The sequence below is a fragment of the Meleagris gallopavo genome, chromosome 3 (genome assembly GCF_905368555.1).
Source record: "Meleagris gallopavo chromosome 3, MGAL_WU_HG_1.1, whole genome shotgun sequence".
Taxonomy (NCBI): domain Eukaryota; kingdom Metazoa; phylum Chordata; class Aves; order Galliformes; family Phasianidae; genus Meleagris; species Meleagris gallopavo.
Genome location: NC_139406.1, coordinates 74,893,777 through 74,920,607, shown reverse-complemented (window position 1 = coordinate 74,920,607; position 26,831 = coordinate 74,893,777). Strand labels below are relative to the sequence as shown.

The 26,831-nt window shown below is 38.1% G+C and overlaps 1 protein-coding gene across 17 annotated transcripts in view; it reads right to left on the bottom strand.

The window, feature by feature from the left end:
• The window catches only part of RIMS2 (regulating synaptic membrane exocytosis 2), a 434,744-nt gene that overhangs the window by 219,264 nt on the left and 188,649 nt on the right, over positions 1–26,831 (bottom strand). For all 17 annotated transcript variants that reach the window (XM_085221552.1, XM_085221546.1, XM_085221549.1 and 14 more), the window contains one exon: positions 20,140–21,065. In XM_085221552.1, coding sequence (XP_085077678.1) covers positions 20,140–21,065 — 926 coding nt within the window. The remainder of the gene's footprint in view (positions 1–20,139; positions 21,066–26,831) is intronic.

Genomic DNA, 26,831 nt, shown 5'->3' with positions numbered 1-26,831 from the left:
GACAAAGATGACCATAATCCATATGAATGTCTCCAAAGGAAATAGAGAAATTCTCAGCTAACTTCTGAACTCATGACTTGCATATTCTGCCCTTTGCTCTACCATGCTCGTTATTCATGACTGTCAACAATGGCTAACAGGTCTCATTAACATTTCAAATTGTAAAGTGAATTCATTTTTTGTACTTTTTCCTACCAATGGAAATATTTTTCAGCTACAGGCAAGAAACATTTGTGTGCACATGCTAATACATTTCTCTAGAGCAAGTTCCAGATTTTAATGAAGAGCTTCCCAGAGGACAACATCAAACCCCACACACACAGTTCCCAGGCTGGATTTCCACTCCCAACTGATGTATTTTTCAGTCATTTTATTTGCAGTATTGTAAATGGCTAACTAGGATGTTGGGTAAAAGAAATCAAATTTCTGTTTTCTTAGGATCTGGCATCAGTGGAAACTCTCCCACTGCTCTTAAAAAGAACTTCAGCAATCAAAGCAGCAGAAAAAGGTAAAGGCCTCAGGCAAAAAGTCAATGCTACCAATCAATATCATAACCAGAACTGAGATGTCCAGATGTCCACATACCGCGGTAAGAAAACAACCTCATGAGCTCTATGAACACATTGCTTAACTTCTACAAGCAAGAATGAATAATTTCAGAGATGGGCTTTCCTCCACATTCTAATTTAGTTATATGACATTAAGTAATAGGGAAATGGGAAGATAATGAGTTGTATTTGAAAATAATTGCTGTTATAAATAATGAGAGCCAGAAGTCCAAGTACTAAGAAATGGAAAATGCTTTGTTGATGTCAAATTCTAGGCTTTGCCCCTTCTTATCCTGTCTGTATCTACAGCTGTGAGCCATACGTGTCCTAACACTGCACAGATACCAGCTATAAGCAAAAAAAAAAAACTTCACAAACTGTAATAAAATCTCCATTATTGTATTCTTCATCTTTTCTAATGAATTAATTGCTTAGGAAGAAGGAAATGTATCTTTATCATATTTACGATGCCTTTACATATTTCTTGCTAAATAATAATAAAATTATTTTTACTGCAGTTCCCAAGTCTGCAATGAGCTTCTTAACAGATTTGTTTCTCTCGTATAAAAAATGTTTCATGTCCAAGGTTTTTGTATTTTGTAAATACTGGTAGCATTTACCATGTATTTACAGTCTCATCAGGACTGCTGTTATGTGCTATTTTCTTCATCTAACACCACTATATCAAATTTCAGCCCTGGATCTCAGAACACTTTAAGAAGAAGCTCATATCGTTTATAATGTATTTCAGGCTGCAAAGATAAGGAAAGGAAGACTAAGTCATCTAATCACAGCAGTGATACAAAATAGGTAAAATGAAACCTTACAATAATCACCAAACATACGACAGACACTGTAATACAGAAAATATTTGCAGACAAAATATATAATGGCACATGAACTTTTAAATCTAGTAGTCTTCTTTCTTTTTGAATAAAGATTTTCAAATTATTAAAACACAAAAGTGAGACTTTATGTATAATTATTTAAGAGTAAGGCATGTAATGATCTTGAGGAGAAATTTTGGCTCATTTTCTCAGAACTTTATCATCGCTATGCAAAAAGAAAAGAAGAAAGAAAGGAGCAAAGTATACATTTACTTTCTTTGCCTGTAAAACTGCTTATCTGTATCTCTCTATCTTAGTCACTGAGCTGGAGGTGGGATTACTTTGATCTGACACACTTGAGCAGCAGAGTAAATGTTCAGAGCAAAAAAGTACACCTCATCCTCTAATAAATTCACTTTTCATTCCTATGGTGGACCAGACCACCACAACATTTCAGGAAAACACAACAGTAATTAAGAAGCTGAAATCCCAATAAAAGATTCAAAGTTCCCAAACCAGGTTTCCTTTCGCAGTGCCCACGCAGTGAGCAGCCATGAGAGACCTCCGGAGGTTCTGTATCAGCAATCCTTTTAGTCATCTTAACAGTCCTGCTGTGTCAATGACAGGCATTAGCTTCACAGACCTTCTATTTGCTTCGTTGCAGTTCTGCAGCCTTAGGTGCAGATCTAGGGCAACAGCCAGGATTTACTGCCCTCCTGTCCTACTGCACAGCCCAGATCAGCCTCGTGTCCCAATTCTCTTTGCTGCAAACACCTATTTCAAGGCCCACGCTGTTCTCATTTTTCCTTCTTTTCCCTGATACCTCCATTTTCTTCTCTGCTCTCCATTCCCACCGTTTTATCTCCTTTTCTTTACCAAGGTGCCAGAAAAAGCAAAGACAGATTCTGCTCCATCACTCCCCTCCTCAGGCTGGCAGAGACTTTGCAATTATTTTCTTATTCACATTTTGTCACAGTGTTGGACCACGCTGGCATCACTGTTAGGAAAACCTCGCCAAGTTTTACAACCAAAATGCCATGGAAATAAATCCAGTGTGAACAAACTGATAGCAAACCAACACACAATTTTCCCATGTTATAAAGGCTCCACATTTCTTGTTTTCTGAATGCAATCCTAATTTAATTTCTTCTCTAAATCCGAATAGCTTGCTTGGTCAAATCTTATCTTGTAACATGTGAAGAAGAAAAAGTAAAATCTCCTTAGCATATAGACATCTAACACAGAGCTATCATATGGTAAATCTGCTTTCCAAACAGCAATGGTTAAAGAGCAGCAGAAAAACAAAGAACATAGAAAAGACTAAAGATTAGACGCAGAAATGTGTTCAGATAAAAGGTGGCTAATCTCAAAGACTTGAGTTACAGAGGACTCTGGGCTCCTGTGGGACAGAACATAAAAAGCAAAGATGGAATTGCACAACGTTTTCACTGAGTAGAGATTCTCCACATTCTACATCTGCTTGGCAATACAGACAGCCTTCAAAAGTGCTCAGCAAACTCAAGTTTCCGCACAGGCTTTGTAAAGGTACTAAGGAGTTTTCTTTATGTTCTCAGCTTGCAGTCAGATCCTGCAATTCACACTGTCTTAGGATAGCAGCCCTTCCCCAACACACTGCTGGTGCCAGCGTGAGTGACGTCAAACAAACCAGAACACTGCACAGTTTGTGCATGAAGAAGTTGAGAGTTGAATCAAGAGACTGGTTATGAGAAATCAAAGTCCCTGTAGATGTAAATATCTACAATTGCAAAATAAATTCTGGGACAGAAAACTGGGAAGCTTGTTTAGTTTAAACACAGATTCTCATTGTCATTTTGATTGTAATATTAAAAATTCAGAATCTGGTGTCACGTTGTCTCAGCTTTATCATACTTCAGAGTTTCCTGACGCCAAAACACTGTTTTATTATTTTGTAGTAGAAGCATCTAACTAAAAGCAAAACATTACCTACTTTCTTTTCCTCTATGATTTATTCAGACTGTGTGCATTTTGTTCCGTGAGGAATGCTCATCAAGGGATCAGAACGCGCCACATGAACGCTTTTCAACGTATTACAATCCTACATTGTTTCATGCCATAAATCAAGTGTTGTGACAGCCTCCTTTAGAAAGAAGAATGTGCATGGCATGCTTTTTACTGCTTAGTCATATTTGTGATGCTATAAGAAGACGTAAGCCTTACAACCTTCTTATCAGAGATATTTTAATTCTACACTCCAAATGTGCATGTGCTATCACTGAATCCACCACCAGTTTGAATTTTGCTGCCCTCAATACCACTCTTCCACAAATATACTTCTCTTGCACTGCTGATACCATATTTGGGATGACATTTTCCCTATATATTCTCTATAATAAGAAACTGTCAAATAATTGATATCAGAGAGTTCATATTTGTATAAATATAAATGAAACTCTTTCTCTAACACATAATATTGTTTTACTTGAAAATAAGACTAAAACCTCCAAATTTCAAACAGAGGTAAGGTATAGGTTTACAAAAAAAAGAAGGAAAAAAAACCAAAAACTACAGTCTGGCCATAGATGTAATTAATAACGATATGCAGGCGATTTTCTGTGCAGATGTATAAAAGCTTCACTCTGCCACATCTGCACAGACTCTATCATTTCTGTTAGCAAAGGTTTATAATACTATTAATTAATCTGACTTTTATATTAAAAAAAAAACACAAGATTTTGAAATAAAAATTAGGAAAAAATAAGGGCTTTCGTTGAAAGAGCACGAGCAAGCAGAATACTTTCTCCCTTGTCTCTTATTTAAAGTTTGGCATGATTGAAAAAATCAAGCACAATAAACTCTAGGTTATATGGGCACTTGCTTATCAGGTATTTAAATATTTTGCTACTGCTTACCAGTTGTTTGACTCGTGCCTGAGCCTGATATTATAATTTTCTGCCACGTTCTATTTGATGTTGTTTTAATTGAGATGTCTTATGAAATCTGAGTAAATGACCACATAACACTATTGAATCCAAGTTGCAAGCACTAATCTGTGTGAGACAATGGCTGAGCGCCTCCATTTGTTAAAACAGGTTCACTTGAAGGCATCTAGATTAACTAGATTCATTTTTGTAATTAAAATATAAATCCTCATTCCAACTGATGCTCATAAGTATTTTCCTATTAAATTCAGGGGATTCAAATATATTCTGAGCAGGTGAATTTAACAGAAAATAATCTCAAAATCAGTAAATCGCATAAACTCTTCAAATTAAAGAGAACATGTACTTTAAAAGAAAATGTAGGAAATGCTTATTCTTTACTCCAGAATTGGACATATTCAGTTTTGTCTCCTGTCATTTCCTTGACTTCCATATAACCAATTCTACAACTGCTCAGTTTAGTTTACCCAAACTCTGCCTTTTTTGCTCTGTTTCAATGTCAACGTAATCAGTTTAAGAAAGAGAACACCTTTGTGAAGCATTCTAGCCCCTGGTCTTTCACATTCAAAGTTACTTGATGCATCACAAAAATGACTACAGCAGCTCACTCTCAGGAAATACATCCACAATCAGCACAATTTACCTGCATCACCTCTGCCACCAAGAACTCAGCATTCACCCTAAGGTTACTGGAGGAGAGAGGCTACACTGGTCGCTCTTGAGAAAAGCCAGTTTATCCACCAGGAAAAAAACACCGCAGTCAAACCACACAGACCGTACTCTAAGCATATGTCTCCTTCTCAAACAGTGCCTGTTGTTCAGAAAATAAATATGAAAGAACACAAATTCTTCTGCAGTCCACAGGAAAAACACTTCTTGTCTGCTCTCAGTCTTTGACAAACGAATTAGTTGAGAAGTGGATAATGATATGTAGTTCTTTTGTTTTCTTTCTTTGATACTTGGCTTTCAGTCACCATATCATTCTTGTTTTTCCTCTTTTAAGTATCTTCTGAATATATTAAGTCAAAATATTACAGCTTTTACATTTGCATGCAGTAGAAATATGACACTGAACTCCAAACAGTTAGAAATTAAATACTAAGCAGACTTCTAATTTTTAAGTATATAATGAATGTTTAATGAATAATTTATTGAATATAACTTTAGCAACCATATTTTCTCATCATATAAATTCTGCAATATTTCCCCTCACTGACTTTAAATTCCCCAAGCATATTTTTCTAATAAAATGAATAGTTAAATCATAGCATCATGTAGCATATTCTAGTCAGTGGAAGAATAATGATAGCTATAACCACTGTCCTCTGATTTCTCAGATTCTCGTTATAAATGGTAAGAAATAACCTAAAGGCAATAAATTGAAACAGAGAGAGAAAGAGAAAGAGAGAAGGGAGAGAAGGTGGGAGAGAGGAGAGGAGAGGAGAGGAGAGGAGAGGAGAGGAGAGGAGAGGAGAGGAGAGGAGAGGAGAGGAGAGGAGAGGAGAGGAGAGGAGAGGAGAGGAGAGGAGAGGAGAGGAGAGGAGAGGAGAGGAGAGGAGAGGAGAGGAGAGGAGAGGAGAGGAGAGGAGAGGAGAGGAGAGGAGAGAGAAAGAAGGGAAAAAAACAAGGAAGAAAAAGCAAAAAAGAAAAAAAAGAGAGAAACCCTTAGCATACTATTTTTCTGTAGATCTTTTCCTATATTAATTTTAGCTATTTTTTATGGTTTTCTTAAAATAATACTGATCCATTTGCAGGTTTAACTAACTCAGAGCACCTAACTGACTCCATCAAAAACTTAAAGCAAATCATCCACCTGATACGCAACACAAAAACCAGCACATTTTCAAATGGAAATGTTATTCTTTAATGGGAACATATTATTATTTCTCTACTCATGTCGTCACATAATCAAAATTCAAAACATACTTTAAAAGCTGCAAATGACACCCAGCTGAACTCCAGGGCAGAATATTTAGGAGACTGTCAAGGGCTCAGACTAAGAATATTTTATGTGTTGAATCAGTTTGAGTCCTTATAGTGAAGGAGCACCTAGATTGTTAATAAAGTTTTGGCATTTGGAGCAACATTAGGAGCACAGATTACATACTGGTATGAGTGTTGCTCCCTACTTCGGGTCTCACACAGTCTCAGGCAAATGGAGAAATGTACAGTTTGTGATTAACCCCACTGGCTTACCAGGTTTAGAACGCATAAAATTAAACCTTCATCCAGGCTGAAATTATAAAACACATGTAAGGTGAGATGAATGTCTGGAATCTAAATTCTCACCTTAAATGTCAACAGCGATCACCTACTGAAATGAACTACTAAGACACATCGCAGATTCTCATCTCTCCTCCACACAAGCGCTGGATGCCTTTCAAGAAACAGCCTTTGATCAAACACAAGGTGCTCTTTTGTCATACAAGTTACTGAGCTCACTAACAAATTAGCAGCATGGCACTGAATGGCCTGTGATAAATAGCTGGACCTATTAGATGCTGTAATGGTAATTACTCATTGTAAGTTCCATGAAACCACAAAAATGGTTCAGAAAAAAAAAACAGCAGACATGTCACACAAGTACTAAAGCACAGCTCTTCTGCTCAATAAAAGCACTGACAGTTGACCAAGTTAAACTCTAGACAGCAACATATTATTCTTATTGCAATAGTAACTAAAAGCAGAAGTCAAGGATTAAGCCTCTCCTGGGTACATCTCAGCCTCTAATATGGAAGTGCAGCTACTATTTTATGCTAATGTTTTCATCATAGATAGTTTGTAAGTGCATGATCTGATAGGCCTGTACAGTTCAGCAATCTCTGCTTTTTTTTTTTTTTTTTTTTTTTTTTAAGAAGGAAGGTAATAGCCAAAGCATTTGTTGGATTATGCTACATAATATCAAATTTAAACCTCTAATAGGTGGGCCAGATCTGAGGCGCTGAAAAAGACCCACAGTGCACTCCTAAGCCATGACAGCAGGCTAAGCTAGCCACTGATGAGTCGGCCAGCATGAGGAAGTATAGGGCTAGCACAGGCCTGAAAACGTCTGTTGTAGTTTCCATAGAAATAAATAGTAGGCATTATTTTCTGAGCAACCTACATATATAACCTCAATCATAAAATAAAGAGACATGATGAGTAAAGATCTAAAGATAAATATGTAGCTGAAGCCTGGAAAGCAGAGGAAAATAAAAATTCATAAATTTGTCTTCTACAGTTTAGATGAATTCCCTTGTGTCGTTGATTATTATCCTATATATGAAATATATATGATGTATATATATATCTATTTCATAATATATATCTACCTATTTCATAATTATTTACAATCCATCTTGACAAATATGATTAGAAAATATTTGCAAACTGCAGTACTAACTGTTCTCATACAAAGATAAATCTTTAATAACATCCATTATTGCAGCAGCAGAATTATCAAAAGGACATTAAAGACATAATGTCCAACTAGAAGAATCTAAAGCAAAAGAAATAATCTTAAGACTGTACATAGCAGCAAAATGATGACTGATGAAATACAATAAGAAGCAAAAAGATATAAAAATCTATTTCACAGAAACCAGTATCTGAAGTTCTGCTTTGGTAGCTTGCTGATCCCATTCCTATAATCCAGGTAACAATGAGTAGAAAAGACAGTTTCTATAGGATCTTTCCATAAATTGGTTTGGGATGGAGGTGACCTTAAAAAACATCCAGTTTCAACCACTCACCATGGGCAGGGCTGCCACCTACCAGCTCAGGCTGCCCAGGACTCACCCAGCCTATTCTTGAGTGCCTCCAGGGATGGGGCATGCACAGCTTCTCTGGGCAGCTTGTGCCAGTGCCTCACCACACTGAGTAAAAAATTTTCCCCTAATATCTAACCTAAATCTCCCTTCTTTTAGTTTGAAATCATTTGTCCTTGTCCTATCACTATGAGATCATGCAAAAAGTCAGTCTCCCTCCTGTTCATAAGCTCCCTTTAAGTGCTGGAAGCCAAAATAAGGTCTCTTCAGAGCTTTCTCTTCTCCAGACTGAACACGCCCAACTCTCTCAGCCTTTCTTCATAAGAGCTCACAAGAGCAGAGCAAAAGGGGACGATCTCCTTCATCCCCTTGCTGCCGCCCCTCTGCTGATGCAGTCCATACAGCCTTCCAGACTTTCTGTGGCTTGTTATTGCTAAAGAAACCACGTAACAATAATTACAAACTCATAGAATGGCTTGAGATAGAAAGGACCTCAATGATCTTAAGTTCCAGATCCACAGTAATGCTGTTTAGTGCATTTAGAATCTAGAAGCCTGGACTAAGAGTTAACTCAAGAAGCAATATTTAAACAAGTCAAAGTAACTCAGGATAATGAGCTTAGGTCAATTTTTAAAGTATTATCTGAACAATATTTAACATATAATTCTTCCTCATCGGTGTAAGAAAGAGCTCAGTTTAACCATGAATCTGTGATCATCTGTTCCATAAGGAATTCAATATTTACTCATAACTTTGGCTGAAGAAGATGCTGTTTGACAGAGTATTACACTATTTTTCTCCAATATGTGAAGTATTTAACACAGAGCTCTCACTCAAATCTCTTCAGTTATTTGGTTTAACTGCTGAAAACACAGAAGCATATTTCAGCTTGTCAGGAAGGATCTACCATCACTTGTGCAGTCTGAAAACCAAAGTATTTTAGAGAAATTGGGCAAGTAGGGTGAAAAAGCTCAAGAAGACCTGGTTTTACATACTTGCAGAGTAACACTATGCACTAATTTTAACAAAACAGGTAGACCCTCTGTTTACTTATATTCCCTTTAGATGTTAAAACTTTGTGGTGTGAACAAATAATAAAAACAATAATAATAAATAAATAAATAAATAAATAAATAAATAAATAAATAAAACGCTGGGAAAAGAACAAGAAAGACAAACACAATCACAAGACCAAGTACCCCACAACTCAGAATTGGCAGCTAACCAGCACTTCCAGCCCCAGCTCCTCAGTCTCACCAGTCCTGCAGCCCTGCACACCACCACCTCCCCTCTCACCCAGCAGCTCCTGAGGACAGCTTCTTCCTCCATCTCCTCTCTCACAGAACTCTTGTTCCTATTTAGTGGTTTCCTCCCAAAATTAGCTTTGGTCCACCTTATGAACAATCTGTTTTTCCTTCCCAGGCTCAGCAGGATGCAGAAAGTATGTCAAGGATACAAAATATATATAGACTTTCTTTTGGACTCCTGCACTGCCTCGGTCCAGAGGGCTTACAGGAAAATCTAAGAGTTTTTGACATCCTGGGAGAAAACTAGTTCGTAGCTCCTTAGGCAAGGTTCCTATATATTGAGAACCTTCAACAACTTCAGCCTGGACACAGATAACAGTGACTGAACACTAACAGTTCTCTCCTAAGACTATGTGAATTGATTTTTTCCAAAGATTAATAATACAGCCAATTGTGTGCCAATTTTCGAAGAGACAAAACGCACTCTCCCAAAATGGAGATGATACACCACTGCAAATTGATGTTTTAACCATTTTAACATTGAAAAAAATATGACATTTTCCTTCAGACTCACTCTTCAAAATGGTTGAATTACTTTTTCTGAAATTCAGATCAAAGGCCTGTAGTAAAAATCCTGCAAAGAGAACTGCAACACCAACTCTCCCTGAGATAAGAATTGCAGATGAAACAGCCACGGAATATGAAATCTGAGGCAGTCTTAATGTAATGCTGTGCTACAAACTGTTTGACGGTTCCTTTTACAGACAGTCCAGGTGACCTTTAACCGTTAATTAGTAATTAAGTTATTTAATTACATGTGACTTTCACAGTACTTCTTCCAGCACACTATTACTGCTGTCAGTAAAAAGAACCATCCAACTTCGGGCTCACTCAGCTCTGTACAGTCTTCAGTGATATCTGCACAGAGGAGCTGAAGGTCACTGCCTCCACAGGGCGATGGGATTTCACACTCGCGTGACACAAATGCAAATGGCTTCAGGAGGGAGTGCTCTTTGCCTACGGCCTCTGTCCGGATATTTAAAAAGAATGAGACTGCTGACTAAACACACTGTACTCTCATTGAATTTCCTAAGTGCACTGGGACTTCAGTGCATCTGAAAATTGCAGCTTTTATCTTCCACTACAGAACCTCGTGTCCAGTCACCTGATCTCCTGCAAAGCCAGTACCAGGAAAGTGGTAATGGAAATGCTGGCAAATCAGAATGGGAATGTTTTACACCCACTTCTCAGTCACTCTGTACAGCTAAAAAGCAAGTGGGGCAACAGGAAATCAGGCTCAGAGAACGCTCAATGGAAATAATGTCCAGATGTTCTGAAAGTAATGCCTCTGTTTATTTTCATGGAAATTACAGGAGATACAAAGCGCACAATAACATTACTTAATAGCATAAATTCTCAGCTACAAAACACTGTTTTTCAACACAATCACCACCATTAGCTGTGCATTTTCACTAGCAATGAACAAGAGCCTGCATGCTGCACACATAACGTCCTTACATTTGGAGCAGCGCTCAGACATCTATGAAGATTTCAGCTCCTGACTAGCCTCAGCTTTTGTAAAGTATAATGGTGATGGATCTCAGTCAACTGATAATCAGTGCCTGAAAACAAGGAGCTTTCAGCCTTGTATTTTCTAGACTGAAGAGACAACAGGAGCCTGATAAATCGATTATTAGTCTGAAGTTAAATTCCAACTCTGTTGTCCCTGATCAGTTCAAATGTTCCAAGAACAAATTCTGTTTCTTCACTCATCATTAGAGTAGCTGTGTTTTAAAAAGTTGTTTTTGGTTGTAATACTCTTGAAACGTGTACTGAAATTACAGGACAAAAATAGAACAGTACAATTCTTAAAGAAGCTCAGCTTTTAGAAACTCTCCCTATCACCAGATTTTCAAAAGTGAGCTTTAAAAAATGTTTAAAGCCAAACTATAATGTAAGGTAAACTATATATATTCCGATCCCAGATATGAGTACTGACTGGGAGAAGAACTCACTGAGAGCATCCTGGTGGATGAAGTAGACGTAAGCCTGCAATGCGTGCTTGCAGTCAGGAACGTCAACAGTATCCTGGGTTGCAACAAAAGAGGGGTGGCCAGCAGGGAGAGGGAGATGATCAGCCTCCTCAGTTTTGCCCTTGTGAAGCCCCATCTGCAGTACTCTGTCCATACCTGTGGCCCCAGCATAGGAGGGTTGCAGAGCTGTTGGAGCGGGTCCAGAAGAGGGCTACAAAAATGATCACGAGACTGGAGCACCTCTTCTATGGAGATAGGTTGAGAGAGTTGGGTTTGTTTAGCTTGAGAAAAGAAGGCACTGGGGAGACCTCATTGCAGCCCTCCAGTACTTGAGGGGAGCTTACAAGCAGAAGGGACAGCGACTTTTTACACGGTCTGATAGTGATAGGACACGGGGAATGGCTTTAAACTAAAAGAGGGGAGAGGAAGGTTAGATGTTAAGGGCAGTTTTTTACTTAGGGAGCAGTAAGGCACTGGCACAGGCTGACAGAGAAGCTGTGGATGCGCCATCCCTGGAGGTGTCGAAGGCCTGGATGAGACCCTGGGCAGCCTGAGCTGGTGGGCAGGAGGTTGGAACCAGATGATCTTTAGGGTCACCTCCAATCTAAGCTATTCTGTGATCCATGACTCTATAATACACAGAAGAAATATTAAAGTCCTTACAAACTGTGAAATCCCATGAAGATGCAGTCACTTCTCAGATAAGGTATCGTGTAATATATGGTCATCCCAGACAGGTTATCACAAGCCAAGCCTTTCCTTTTTACGTATATGGCCTATCAAAGGCCTATCAATATTTGTAGCAGAAAATAGGGAGATTTGTGGTGAAAACTTTCATTAGATCCTTGTTGAAATTATGTAACTAATGTCCATTTATTTCCATTTTCTAAGTAAACAGATTATATAACTGTGGGCCTAAAAGATGATCATAATCTAAATGATCAGAAAGGCTGCAAATAAAAACACTGAAACTACTTCTTAAGGAATGTTTTTCCACAATATCATTATCTGAGCGCTCTTCCTTAGCAATTCCTACCTCTGGTCTTGTCTGAACTTCATTTGTGACACAAGTATTTTTAATGTAATGATTCAGTCAGTTAATCTATCTTTACAAATCTTAAAGGAATATCCTACTGTGGAGAATACTTAGAGAATACTCCTGCATGAACAGTCTACTAAATTCAGTTTCCTATTGAAATAGATGAGACATAAATGCAAGCATTTCTAAAGTAGAAGCTGATACATTTTGTTGGAAATGTTTCCAGAAATAAATTATAAATGATAATTTTTTCATGCTTTCACATTTCAAAGCCACACAGAGAACCTTTATAATGAAAAACAAGGATGATTTATAGCCAAGAAAGAATAATACTGAGCTAAACATTATTTCTGACTTTCGTTTTCTCTGTGCAACAGTCTTCAACATTTCCATGACAGACAGGGTTAGTTCAGTGGGTAAAGGTATAAAATACTAGCGCATATGAAGTTTGAATCTCTGAAGAGATGTAGGTACTTTGTATTCCATGGCAGAATACGTTTCTCAATGCAGCTTTACCATAGGACCTCTTAGCACTGATTTGATACACTGCAATGAGCCAAATCTCTTCAATTAGTTTAACTTTTTCACTTTTTCTTAATTAACAAAAAAGTTGTTACATCAAGGTTTTTCCATCCTGCCCGTAAAAGCAGGATTTCAATATGAAATGAGTGTGAAAGAAACACATTACTGATCCTTTGAAATTAATGGAAGACTTCAAAACCTTTAAAATGCATTTGTGGGGCTTAAAATATGTTTATGTATACTACTTTTGGAACAAGTGAGTTGGAATATGCATAGATAGGGCAATACTCAGATCCTCAATCAGTATTCAGCATCCTAACCAGGTGGCCTGAATTCCAAAGCAGCAGGCACCGGTGGGCAGTGAGGACACACAGCTTTTTGGACCCTGTTCAGTAGCTCAAGACTCGGACTGAGGTACAGGGACACATTTCTGTAGGGCCCTGACAGGACTCTGCCCCATGCTACCTGGCTCACCCCTCACACCTGAGTTGGGCCCAGCTCTGGTGTTATACAGCTGCCCCTGAGCAGCTGTAAGTGAAATTATTGCCAGACTCACTGTCAGGGACAGAGCAAAGTGCTGCTTTACCAAGATGCCCGCAGGCAGACAGCTTGGACACAGCCCATCCGCCTGCAGCCTCCTCTTCCTTTCCTCTGCTTCTTCCCTTATGATTTACTCTATCCTTAATAAAAGGAAAAAATCCTTACATTTTTTAATAAAGTGTAAAAAAAAAAAATCACGCTGTATTACTGTTAGAATACTCCCAACTAATTATTTTGTAAAATTAAATAAATACAATTATTTGACAATGGTCCTTTATGTTTCTGACATCTAATTGGGGCAACAGCAAAATTACTTGCAAAATCAATTTTAAAATTTCATAGGAAAGTACTAGCTGAATTTAAAATGATGCTGAATCAAATCCAGGAAGTAAATCTGTGACAGAAAGGTTTGAGCACTTTGTTTTACTACAAGAATCATGATTTCATCCACCTATTAAGAAAATCATGACTTGAAAAAAGCATGTTGCATGTCTGCTGTTGTTGTTCCTTTTTGCCAGAAGCCCTCTATGAAAAACTACAAATGCCACAACATACAGCTAAATGTTCAGAGAACTCAGAAGAGAAATTCCTTGGTGAGATTGTATACTGCCATGGCACTGTAAAGAACTAAATGTCATACACAGTATCCAGTGGTCTTCAGTTCAGCTCACCTCTGCCAAAGCACTATCAATTAAAAGCTTCTATTGCTGATGGAAGACTCAGACCACAAGACCTGGGTTTTTGACTTTGTTTAACATAAGTACAAGTGAGAGAACCCAGCTGGACAAGATAAGAGCTACCTCCACAGGAGGCTTAGCATTTCTTAAGAACAACCTGATCCCAGGCATATATGCACAGTAATTTCTTTCATTACTACTTACAGCAAAAGGTCAGCGAATATTAACGAAGTTTATTCAGCATATATTCCAGCTGTCAAGATGTGAAAGGATAGCTGGGAATTATTTTTAAACTAAAACACAACTGAATTCAGTTTTCTACTGAATTTTGAAAAAAAAAAAAACAAAGAAAGCCACATAAGAAAGTTGTAATGCTTTTAATGATAGTTCGATACTGTTAGCCCAGATGATTCAGTGGCTTATAGTTTTAATTGGAAAAAAAAAAAAAAAAAATCCTTTAGAATAAGAAAGTTGAACATTTCCAGGGCAAAATATATGTTAGTCATGATAAAAAGTACTGACTTAAACTGAAAATGATTTCCAATGATAGAAATTTCCCTAAAATTTTAAAATATTAAAAATTATGCTGTGCTATTAATAATCAGCCTAATCTTCTGGAAGTACAAGTAACTACTAGTAACGCACGAAGATACTTTAACAACAGCTCCTAGTTACTTCATTACATCATATCAGGAAAGAATTAACCTGGTGCCTGAACAGCACTTTTGCTACAGCTGTTCTCCCAGAGAAGTCCCAGGGTAAAAGAAAACATGAATAAAGAATTAGTTTTAATAGTTTGTGTACACTTGGGTATAGAAGGCTCCATTTGTAATTTAGTCAAGGTTTTAATCAATAAAACTGAGTATTACAGTTTTTGTTGGAATCAAAGTGCTATAAAATGATTCATGTTCATTTACTTGCACGAAAATCTGTCTTCTCTGACTCCTACATAAAAATATTTTTCTTCCAAATTTCAAAAAATCCTTATCTGTCCTTAGATTCTAATATGTTATAATTAGTTTCACACTATTTTTTAGCATGCAATACTATATATAATAAAACATTCAATATCATTTTTTAATCAAGAAACTTCAAATTGTTAATATTTACCATCATTTTGTTTAATTAGTGTTACCCTGCATAAGTTTCACATGTTGCTTAAGAAAAAAGTGCTGAGTGTACCTGCTTGAAAGCTTCTGAGAGCAGTGGGGAAGGAGTGACATAAGGATGGGAATATGCAGTCAGGAATTGGGAAAAGGCTGAGTCTTTCTGTGAAGGGCATTATTGACTTCTGCCAGGGTTAAGTAACTGCAAATTTGAAATGTTACACAGTAAATCCCTACAGATGCCACAGAAGATCACACCACTTCCCTTTATCTCCTATGTAACATACAAGCACCTATGTAGGAGGTTTGGAAAAATACAACAAAGAATCTCATTACTATTAGAAATATCCACGGTCTTAAACTTTTGTATTTTAAAATATTGAGATACTTGTCTTTCGATGTAAGTACTTTAAAAGCAGTAACAGCTTTATTGCTCAAGAACACATATGGGGAGAAGTGTAATATTTCTTATCCTTGCAGCTGAAATAGAGCCCTGTGTTCAGAGAAGAAGGCTGGAAGAAAATATAAAAATAGAATTCTGAATTTCTAGTCAAACTCTTTACATATTTAAAAATGTCTTTTCCTTACAGAAGATGTAGAGGTCTTCATGAAAGAGGACTTCTTCACAAATGCAAAACACATTCTCTTACACTGTAATATTAAGAAAAATAATACGAAGAAATGCAGCAATAGCCTAAAATCTGAGTTTTAATACAACATGTCAAATTTTGCAGTACTTTATTTTTCATATGACCACTCCAAATGTAATATTTTGAAAGCTCAAATATCTCCATACTGAAACTGAGTGGAATTGCAAAGTCTCTTCTTTTGTGTTTACACAAAAGAACAAGCATTGCAGCTCAGCCCTGAAATTTTGCCTTCTAGTATAATTCCCATGTGTTCCATGGAAGTTAGACTTTCAGGAACTCTCTAACCTGAATGAAGCAGATTTTAGAAACAATGACCTCTTTCTGATCTAATTTTGCTCAGTGTAACTTCAAAGCTGTTGGAGATGCAAGCAACTGGCACAAGTCAGATTGAAACCAGGTCCTCTACCTCTTAGACTTTAGACGTGAGAGCTCTGTGACACTTTCCCACTTGTTTGGCACCTCTGCTTACGTAAGCCATACACTGTTCTTGCAGCAGTACACAGAAAGCATGCTCTACTGCACTTTTTACTTTGTGACAAGAGCATATTGCTACCAAACAGACTTCATTCTCTGTCAAAAACTGAACTCATTTAGACTGAATTTAGTTTTGCAATAAACAAGAAGGTCATGCAATCTGTTCCAGAAGTAAGGACATTTTAAATGTCTGTAATGAAAATATGCTTATAAAAATTTATACTTTGTAAAAACGCACAACACATCAAGTTATATATATATGCTTTCAGTGCACTAAGAAGCATCCCACAGACCAGATTACGTTTTTGAAAATTAAGGAAAAAGTTTCCTTAGGGAAGACAGCTAGTGAAATGAGATCAGACCCAAATACTTCAACTCTCAGGCATTCACATTACTGGATGCTCTCCCCAGAGCTCTTTACCCAGCAGTTGATCTCTGTGAACTTGTAAAATGAAATGGCTATCTTCGTTTCTTATGTCTCAATCATATGTATCAATCATTTTCCTTTTAGAGATGATAAGCTTAAAAAGGAAAAAACTGTATCCCTCTTACAGATTTATAACTATAATTCTCTCCTACATTTCAGCATAATTCGCAATTCTCAAACTGCTTTCTCAAAACCAGTGTCAGGACCTTGTAAAAGCTCAGATATAGCTCACTGAACAGCTGCTCTTGCTGCTCAGGCTCAAACTGCTCCTCAAAGCTGAACAGTTGTTAATATTTATTCGAAGTTCTGTGAAAAGATATGCACTCCATAAAGAAAGAAATGCAGAACAAATTATTCTCTCCCTTTAAAGAACGCTTAATGAGCTGTACATCAGAGATCTTATTCTGACACTGCCATCCTTTGCGACACCAAGGCCAAGAGTTTTGTGGTTGGCACTTTCTCTCTGGCCAAAGAGAGTGTGTGTGGCTGGGAAGGACACTGGGAAATTCTCAGGGCTGAGAAGGTCAGTAGGGCAGAAACAGAGAGATCTTAGAGGGAAGAAGCCCACTTTTACAGCAGTAGGTATTTAAAATAATTAAATGCCATCGTATCAGTTAAGGAAGTAATATATTGTAATACAAGGGAGACTAATGTGTTTTTTGGTGTTTTTTTGTTTGTTTGTTTGTTTGTGATATTCAGGAAGAAATCACTTGCTTATATGGACTGTGTGTGCAGGCTGCTTAACATGGTAACAAAAACAACGAAAACAAGGAGGTAGAACTTTGCAGGCCTACCTACAGCAATTACAAAATCTTCCTCCTAGCAGACCTCTCCTTCCCACACCTAGCAGAAGCCACAACTTCCCAAATCCATTCACACAAACACTTTTCCGATGCTTCTGCATCAGAATGAGGAGTGGGAGAGACACATGGATGGGGCTGAGGTTGCTGTCTGATGCCGTGAGCAAGGCTGAAGCTGGGCCTGGCCCTTGGTACAGCTATGACTGCTGGGCCAGCTGCTGCTCAGTGCGTGGCCACTTGCCTTCAGCAAGGCCAGAAATAGGCTGCAAGCAGGCAAAGTCAGAAGCAGCCAGTCCTTTTCCCCAACTCATGCAATTGCTCTTTTCCACTGTAAAAACAGGACTGCTCTCCACACCGATTATAGTCACAGGCCACCAATAGACCATGCTGATAGAGCTGTGCTCTTCATAACATGAAAACTGCATTTGGTAATTCATTCAAGATCAGCAAACAAACGTGGCATTTTTCCCTTTTTTTTTTTTTTTTTTTTTTAACTTTTTTCATTCATTTCTCAAATACATGCCCCAATTAGCTCCATTCACTGCCTGGGAAATCAGTACAGATATGGCATTAACAACTGTTATCAATAATGATGCATTTTCTTCAATAGTTAAAAAGCAAAATTATCCAAGCGAAACCTCTAATTTAAGCCAGATCCTTATGATGATAGAGAATCTAACATTTTTGTATGGTGGGATCAATATGTTTTGTATGTTATGTAAACAAATATGAAGGTTGCTCTGAAAGTAATGCCTCTTTCATTAAGGTGGCCCACAACATCAGAGGCGGATGTTGGTGGTATGGCAGTAGAGGTTGAACCTTCCCACCAGTATTTTGTTACAGTTTGTTTCTGTGTGACAAATGGCAGCAGAGGGGTGGTCTGTAATGGAAGTGTGTATTATTCATAGAACCACAGAATGACTTGAGCAGGAAGGGGCCTTAAAGCCCATGCAGTTCTGACTCCCCTGCTGTAGGCAGGGCTGCCACTCACCAACTCAGGTTGCCCAGGGCCCAATCCAATTTGGCCATGAACGTGGATGGGACATCCACAGCTTCTCTGGGCAGCCTGTGCCAGCACCTCACTGCTCTCTTAGTAAAAAATTTCTTCCTAACATCTAGCCTCAATTTCCTCTCTTTTAGTTTAAAGCCATATACTAAGCAAAGGTGTGTAACTGAATTCCACCGTGCGGAAAAAAAGGCTCCCACTGACATTCATCAATACTTGCTAAACTTTTATGGAGACCAAACAGTGGATGTGAGCCACAGGGAGGCAGTGAGTGGCATTACAGTATATTGTATATATTGTATATTTCAGTATATTGTATATATTGTATATCGTATATATTCAATATATATTTCAATATATTGTTTGTATTATTTTGTGTACTGGGTTTTCTTATGGTCAATTTCATCAAGTAACACTGTTACTATTCCACATAGATGAATCTACTTTCCTCAAGGTTGCTATAAAGAATAAAATTATGAATAATCCGAAGTTCAGACCTTTCTTTCTAATAGGAAAATGAATTGTGTTGGGATTTAATCACGCTTTTTGATGAAGTGCACATAGCTCTCTATTTGAACTCTGGGCCAAACTTCCTTCCATTCTATCCTATCTTCCTCCTTATTTATCAGACGACGGATGCTGCTATTAACACATGAAAATTCAGAGTAAATTCACTGGCTTCAATCTTCTTTACTACAGAATTGATTTGATAGTAACCTTAATATCAAATAGTGAATTTTCTAATCCAACCACAATAGCAGATTAACTCTAAAAGGTTCTTTTCTCTCAACTGAAAACAAGTTATAATTGTCATATTTTAGACCAAGAGGATACATGAAGGTAAGTGAATTAATATTGTCTTGATTCAGTTCAAACTGATGGTCCACACTGCTTTCATATTTAAATCACATATTATCTTTGGATTGGTAGGAAATCATTTCAATTAATCACACATTTTCTTTCTGACAAGGAAGTAATGCCTATATCACAAATCCTATAATGCACTAAAACCCAAAGGCACCATAGACCTACAGCAAAAAAGGAACTTCCATTGATACAAATCAACTCACTCACTTCAAATTTCTTTAAAAATTACACTTTTTTTTTTTAGGATCAGATGCTCTTTAACCTACAGCAGCCAACACAAAACTAGCATAACTACAGCAAATGATGCACAACTTAATATAAAAGAAATGTGATCGTATGCCCACATTTAATCCAGATCAAATTTGCATTCATGTGTGATTCAGGAGTACACAAATTTGGCATTAGTGGACATGAAACCATGGCCCGATAGATAGCCCAACTTTTGATACTGTGTTGATGTAATTAACAGATCTTTCAATAGGCAAGTATTTTCCTTAAATATATCCAAATACTTCTAGTAGCTGAGACGTTCTTTTCCACGTAAATAAAAAAATTAGAAAAACTCAACTCCATCACAACAAACTTAAGTCATATACAAAGGACTGTAAATGTGTGTTTGCAACCAATTCTAATATGTAAAATAAACACAATAGACTGGAACTCGAACCTCATTCCATACATGTAATTAGTAAAAAATTAGAAATCTTACCTTTTTCACTAACACTTTCACTTTCAATCTCCACATCATCACAACTCGTGTACTCTGGAGTAGATGCCAATTCTTCTTCTGAGCTACTTAATGAAACCTGGCGCATTTTACCTCCCTTTTTTGTTTTATGGGGCTTTGGTGGTGGAGGTCTGACAGATTCAGACTGGTCTGAGCTGAGTGAATCATTCCGTAACATGGTCTCCATCTTTTCACGTTTCGTTTTCCGTACAGCAGAATTGGGATCCAAATGGTGTTGTTTCCTTAATGAATCAGAGCGCCTCATGTCCGGTCTTTCCAGAGGAATTGGACTCCTCCTAGGTGTAGGAGGGCTATGATTTGTGGTCCTCTGACGATTGGGACTTGGTCCCTGAGCCTCTCGAGTTCTTTCCATAGAGTATGAACGTTGATTTTCCATGGCAGCTCTGCGCTCAGACACCGATCTTTGCCTTGAGGGTCGTTCCATCCTCAGCATAGATATCTGGGAATCTTCCAACTCAGTATTTGCCAATGAGACATCACTATGTCTCCGTTCATGACGTGCTCGGGACACTTCAGCATGGATACGCATTTGTTCCTCATATGGTTGTGGCTTGACTGGATAACGAGCCAAGTTAGGATCACTTCTGTATCGTGCCTGATATTCCTCTTCTCTCCTCTGCCTTTCATATTCCTCCCTGTTTTGTGCATCCTCCTCTTCTACCGGATACTCCTTGGAACGCCTGCGACTCCTCCTGTTGGAATCTCTATAATCACCCAGTTCAGGCTCTTCGTATAACTGAGGGCCACGCTGTGACCGCCTATCGGAATAATCTGATGGTGACCTGGGCATCGCACTGTCTGATGTAGCATACTGTGAATATTCGTCTCTCTCTTCCCTTTGGTCGTATCTTCTGTTCTGTTCTCTTGATATTGATGGGCTTCTTTTCCTAAACAATCATGACAAGAAATAAGAAAAAGAATTACTATTTCCTGTAGCACACATATACATTTAATGTCGACTAAATGATACAAAGATTGGCTAATTGGGAAAAAATCCATTCATTGCATTTGTTCATGAATGTGCATACACAATTCCTGTACTAAAATAAAGACCACATGTTTATGGTGTATAGCTAAAATAAAAAACAGCTTTATAGGAGAAATGTTTATACAACATCAGAAAATACAGAATACAAATACTTACACTATTTTTCAATCATAACTGATTTACAAGTACCAAGATTCTATAAGCTTTTGTACTCTTTTTACAGTGATACAATTTGACCATATAATTTTGTTTCATAGGATTGTATAGTCACGATAGAAATTAAGGCTGTGTGTCTCATTACATTAGTTTGATCTTTTAGCATCCATTATTGCTTAAAAACATACATTTCATTTCCCACAAAACTATGATGTGTGCCAAGGGAAAAAAGGAGGATGAAAATCCAGTGGCAGCAGTTGCCTAGCAAAGATCCTCAAACTTCCACCTGACTTGACAGAAAAATCCTTCCCATCCCTACTTCTCCTGTATCACTTTTTGCCACAGAGCAAATCTAGCAATGGACAACTTCTGAGGATTACAAGAAAAACAAAACAAAACAAAAAGAATTATCAACAGATATTCTTTCCTGATCACTGACAAACATTCGACTGAAGCACACAGTTTTGTTGTAAGCAATATCTTAACAGGGAATCTGTCTTAAGTATATAAAAAATATTTCATAAATTCCATTCAATATAGCATCGCTCGATATTTGAATAGAATGGATTAATTAAATAAGGAGGAGCAATTCCGATAAAAAAAACAGACTGAAACTTCAAACTGTGCCTGAATTAATTCGAAAAGGATGATGAGTGGTCAAGGTTCTACTACCAGATTTGTCCAGCTTGGGACTCAGCACCCCAGATTCAGCTGAAAGAGTTATTTGTGGGACACTGTAGCAAAGATTATTATCATGTTATCAGCCATTTGCACTTACTTTTTGTTCTATCTTTGCAATTAAGAACCCTCACAAATGTCCACTGATCCTGATCGCAGGCAGCAACATGGGGATCCTGCCCACTGTCAAGGCTAGGGAAAGAACAGCAAATACACAGCCTGCTGTTGCCACAGCTGTCCTCAAAATGAAAGGCTCCAACTTAGTGAAGGGGAGAAGGAAAAGCATGCCCTCATGGTGCCCAGGAAAGCATGCAGAAAAGGCTCTGCCTAGGTACTTGCACAGAAAACGCTCTTCTCACAGCCAAAAAGGAAAGACTGTCTCAGCTCATCAAGGGAAAACTACAACTGCAGGAGAGGAGAATGTGCAGTGGATGACTGGCCAGTTGGCCAGGGTCATTAAACTATGCGTGAAAGATTTGGATCCAGTCCAGACCAGTAAACATTAAAGAACTTAAGCCTTATAAAGGTATCTGAAAATGAGGAAACTAATTCAATCTTGCAAAAGTGCAACTCCTCCTGAAGGTGAAGGATGACAAGTACTATAAGCATCACTTGGATGCCTATTTACTTATTGTGAAGTTAAGATGTCCTATCTGTCTTAATAAACTGTCATGTTTAGGACTAGCACAAATCATAACCTCTGCACATTTAAGAAAAAACTCCATGGCTTCTGCTACTGGGGAGTCAAGTTGAATCGTTCTCATATGACATAAACAGAGTTTCCCAAGTCTAAAACCAGAACAGCCAATAGAAATAGACAAGTAGGACAACACAACTGCCAGCATCATAGAGCTTGCAAAGACATATAAGTTTTCATTAAAACAAGAGAGATTAGAGGTAGAAACTTAGATTAAGGAAGACGTGTATTTTCTGTTAATCAGTTTTCAGTGGATGAAAAATACACCACTTCCGAAATTAAGATATTTCAACTGCAAATTACAAATACTGTTGAAAGTTTCTGCCATGCCTGTAATGAAAATGTGCCTAGCTTCTCCTCAGTTCCATTCTATGCAATCACAAAATCTTTCATCTCTACACATATCCAATTGGAGTAGATGGCACTCAGTTGATATGGGATCATCCACACAGATTTCCCTGCATGATTGAGACAATGTGTGTGCAAGTTGTATCTGCATATACTCTGCTTCTAATATTAAATGCTGGAGGTAGTGAGTTTGTTTTATGTGTACAGTTGATATATTGGCAGCTGCAGATTTTTGCAAGTATTTGATCCTCGAAGACATAAAAACACCCTCAGAAGCATGGTTTAGAAGATCAAGTTCATAGTGAACTGTGTAACATACAAAACCACATACAATCCAGTTTGATGAATCTTATGTATGCTTTAGAGTATACAAAATCTACACGTTTTTCAGGATGAAATATATGCATTTGTATAGTTGTAGCAGTATAAATAACAGAATAGTTAGAATTAGTTTGGTTACACTTGGGAAATTATATATACATACACACACATATATATGCACACATATACATGACTACTTTATACAGTCCTTCTAACAATGCGAAGAGTAGAGGACAAATCTCTGGAAACACTGTTATTTAAATGTCATGGAAGGAATGACTAAGGGTGAAAAAGATGGGATTTCTGCTGAGTACAAACATTGATTGTACACTTCCTGCTTACACCAATGTACTTCTATCTCAAAAACATATATTTTTTGGAACTGTTACAAGACTTCTAGAAAATTTACTTTTTTGTCCTAGCATGAGCTATGTTAATGAGAGGAGGATGTGCCAACACAGTTCTGTGTTCCTCTTACACAAACGATTTCCAACCACTTACCACAAGCAGTCATTACCTTTTCTTGCTTTCATTGCCAAGGCATGAATATAGAACAACAACTGTGGCTGACAGCAATGTAAAGATAAGCTGAGCTCTCAATCTACTCCAAACCTTTCATGAAAGAAACAGCCTTACACAGGGCCAACAGAGGAAAAAGGACCTTCTGAAAATGCAACTTCAATCCTCAGAGGGAGCTGCCTGACAGGTAAAGTCACTACTGTAATTCCTGGCCTATGCTGACTGGGACCAACACACTTTCCTTCTAATTAATTTACTCCCTCCTGAAGAGATCTAACTTCATTACCAGTATCAAATGCCAGCAGATACAATCCCATCCAACAGAAACAAATTAGCAGTACCCATGCACCGCTGGGCCAGAACCTTGCCGTCTAGAAGGGCTCATGCAGCCCCCACACCACAGGGCACTGCAGCTTGCCATTGCTTTACTGCTCACACAGCCCCCCGCACCATTAGCACTCTTTTTCATTTTAAAAATACCTGCAGTGAACACAGCTGTGCAATGCACGTGTACATTTGTAACGGTATTATTAAATCATGGCAGGAGGCACAGCCTTCACAAAAACTTATGGTCAGTGACTGCTATTAAAAATCTGTTGTTATTTTTAGATCACGCTAATTCTCACTCACCTTCACCAGCCTCTGTCTAATCCATTTCTCACTGTTAACCACCGCTAAGATACCTCAACAAAGGCGTTCCATGCCTCAGACAGTGATTGCACATGCACCTGGACAGCCCAGCATACGGTGGGCAGCAGAAGCCCTGGGTGCTGCAGCACCCAGCACAGCCCGGCCCCACCACCCACCAAGCACCCCTCGTCAGCAGGACTGCCCCATATCTGAACAATTACTGCACCTCAAGGCCACTGAGACCACTGTCCCTTTGAATCAATAATCAAACAAAATCTCTATTATGATTAGAAAAACCTAGAACCTACACACCTACACTACTCTCTTTCTCAGGCACAGTTAATAAAAATGCGCTTTTCAGATACAAAAACTGAAATTGATTTTCTTCAACTTATCACTAATTATCATCATCATTTATTACCCGTACGTGAACATTTAGGCTTATAACACATCTTTCTTAACCTTGTGCCAGTGGAAACCTCATTTGCACTGCACTATGAATGTCACTACAGAAAAGCAAGTAGCTTCCCTGCAACCTGACATGCTCACGCAGTTAAGTTATTCAATCCCTCCCCATGCTTCAGCAACATTATAAGTACTTAAAATATGGCACAGAAGAATGTAACTGCTTTTCTTCATGGCCCTGATTTCAGTGACAAAACAAAATAGCCTAAAAATCTTTGACATTCATTTGTATTCTTCTTTGAAAAATCACCCTTCTGCTTTGTTTTACACTTGGGGGAGGGGAGGGAGGGGGAAGAAAAAAAGAAAAAAAGAAAAAAAAAGCACTCATATTGCCAAGGAAATGGCAATATGAAAAGGCAAGTTTTTCCATCAGATTCCAAACCACAGTAAAAACTAGATCTCAGATCTTTCTGATACTAAACTTGTTCTCAGGCCCATAGAAGACACACATGAACTGAAGAAAACTTTCAAGAAAATATCCTTCTAAAGATATGTCCAAACATATGGGTTCCTAAACTCACCTTGGACTTACCTAGGGTCAACCACAAAATTAGTAAGGGCTTAGTGGTCCAAGCGACCATCAGCTACTGCTAAGACCTATTTTTTCTTCACCAAACAATACACTAACTTGGTCTCTACTCCCTGTAAGTTAGGGAGGAGTAAAGTTGACTGGAAATCTAAAACTGAAGATATTTGTCCTGCACATATTGTAATCTTCCACAACTCTTTTCAAAATGTGCTACTTTTAGCACATGAAATAATAGCACAGAGTAGGTAAAAACTCACATTTCCAACAAATACAGGCTGGTTTACTGAGCAATAGGGATTAGTACATTAGTTTAAGAACCAATATATTAGCTTAGCAAAAGGAATCCATAAGTGATAGTTCCAAAACTTTCCATTTCAATTAAGTGGGTGAACAGGCTTTATTTTCCTCAATAATTTTGCGCTGGGGACATAATAGAATACTTTCATCTTCTGCCTCAAAGATTTTGCCTCACGAGTACTGGAGTCACAATAGAATACTTTTACCTTTTCCCTCTAAATGTGCAAGGACCTTTTCCTCGGGTTCCACATACACGTTTTAAAAATTGGCTCACTATGGCCTAATAAGCAGTGGAAATCTTCCAAACCGGGGAAAAGCAAATTAAAGTGAGTCAAAGGTTTTATTGATGAAGCTGATGGTGAAAAAAGGGGAAGAAGTAGGTGGCAACTTGACCACCCTAAATACCCCAAGCATGCCCAAAGGAACGTTAGGACGTATCTACAGGACCTTGAAAAAGAGTGAATATGTATGCCAAAGTACTGCATATGTATGTCTTAACTGTATACTTGTAGAGCCTGAACTCTGAGGGTGTGCTTGTTTGTAGAGTTGCCCAATGCGCACTGTGAGGAATAAAGCAATGCCACTTCTAACACCACACTGGAGTTAGAGTATTCTTCCTGGATTTCGGATGACACAGATGGAACTGTTAGAAAAGCCATGCGAGACAGGGCCTCTTCTCAGAGATCTCATCAAACACAGCAAGCTCAGCTTTGTCTCTAAATTCCTAGACTGTTCATGTAAGGAAAAGAGCTCTTGTGATCACATAACAATAGTCCTAAATTTCTATAGCTTCAGGCATTCTATTCAATCGGCAGTCAGGCACTTATTTCAGACCAGAGATAGGGAGAACATAAAGCACCGCCACGTCACCTCACAAAAAAAATTCCTAGGCTGCTGGAAGGTGAGTTGAGCACGCAGCTGATCTTGCCATGGAAACTTCTGAGCATGCAGGAGAACTCCCTATGCCCAAGTAAGATCCACCTGCCATTCCCAGGGACAGATCTGTTCTTCCACTGACAGCTCCT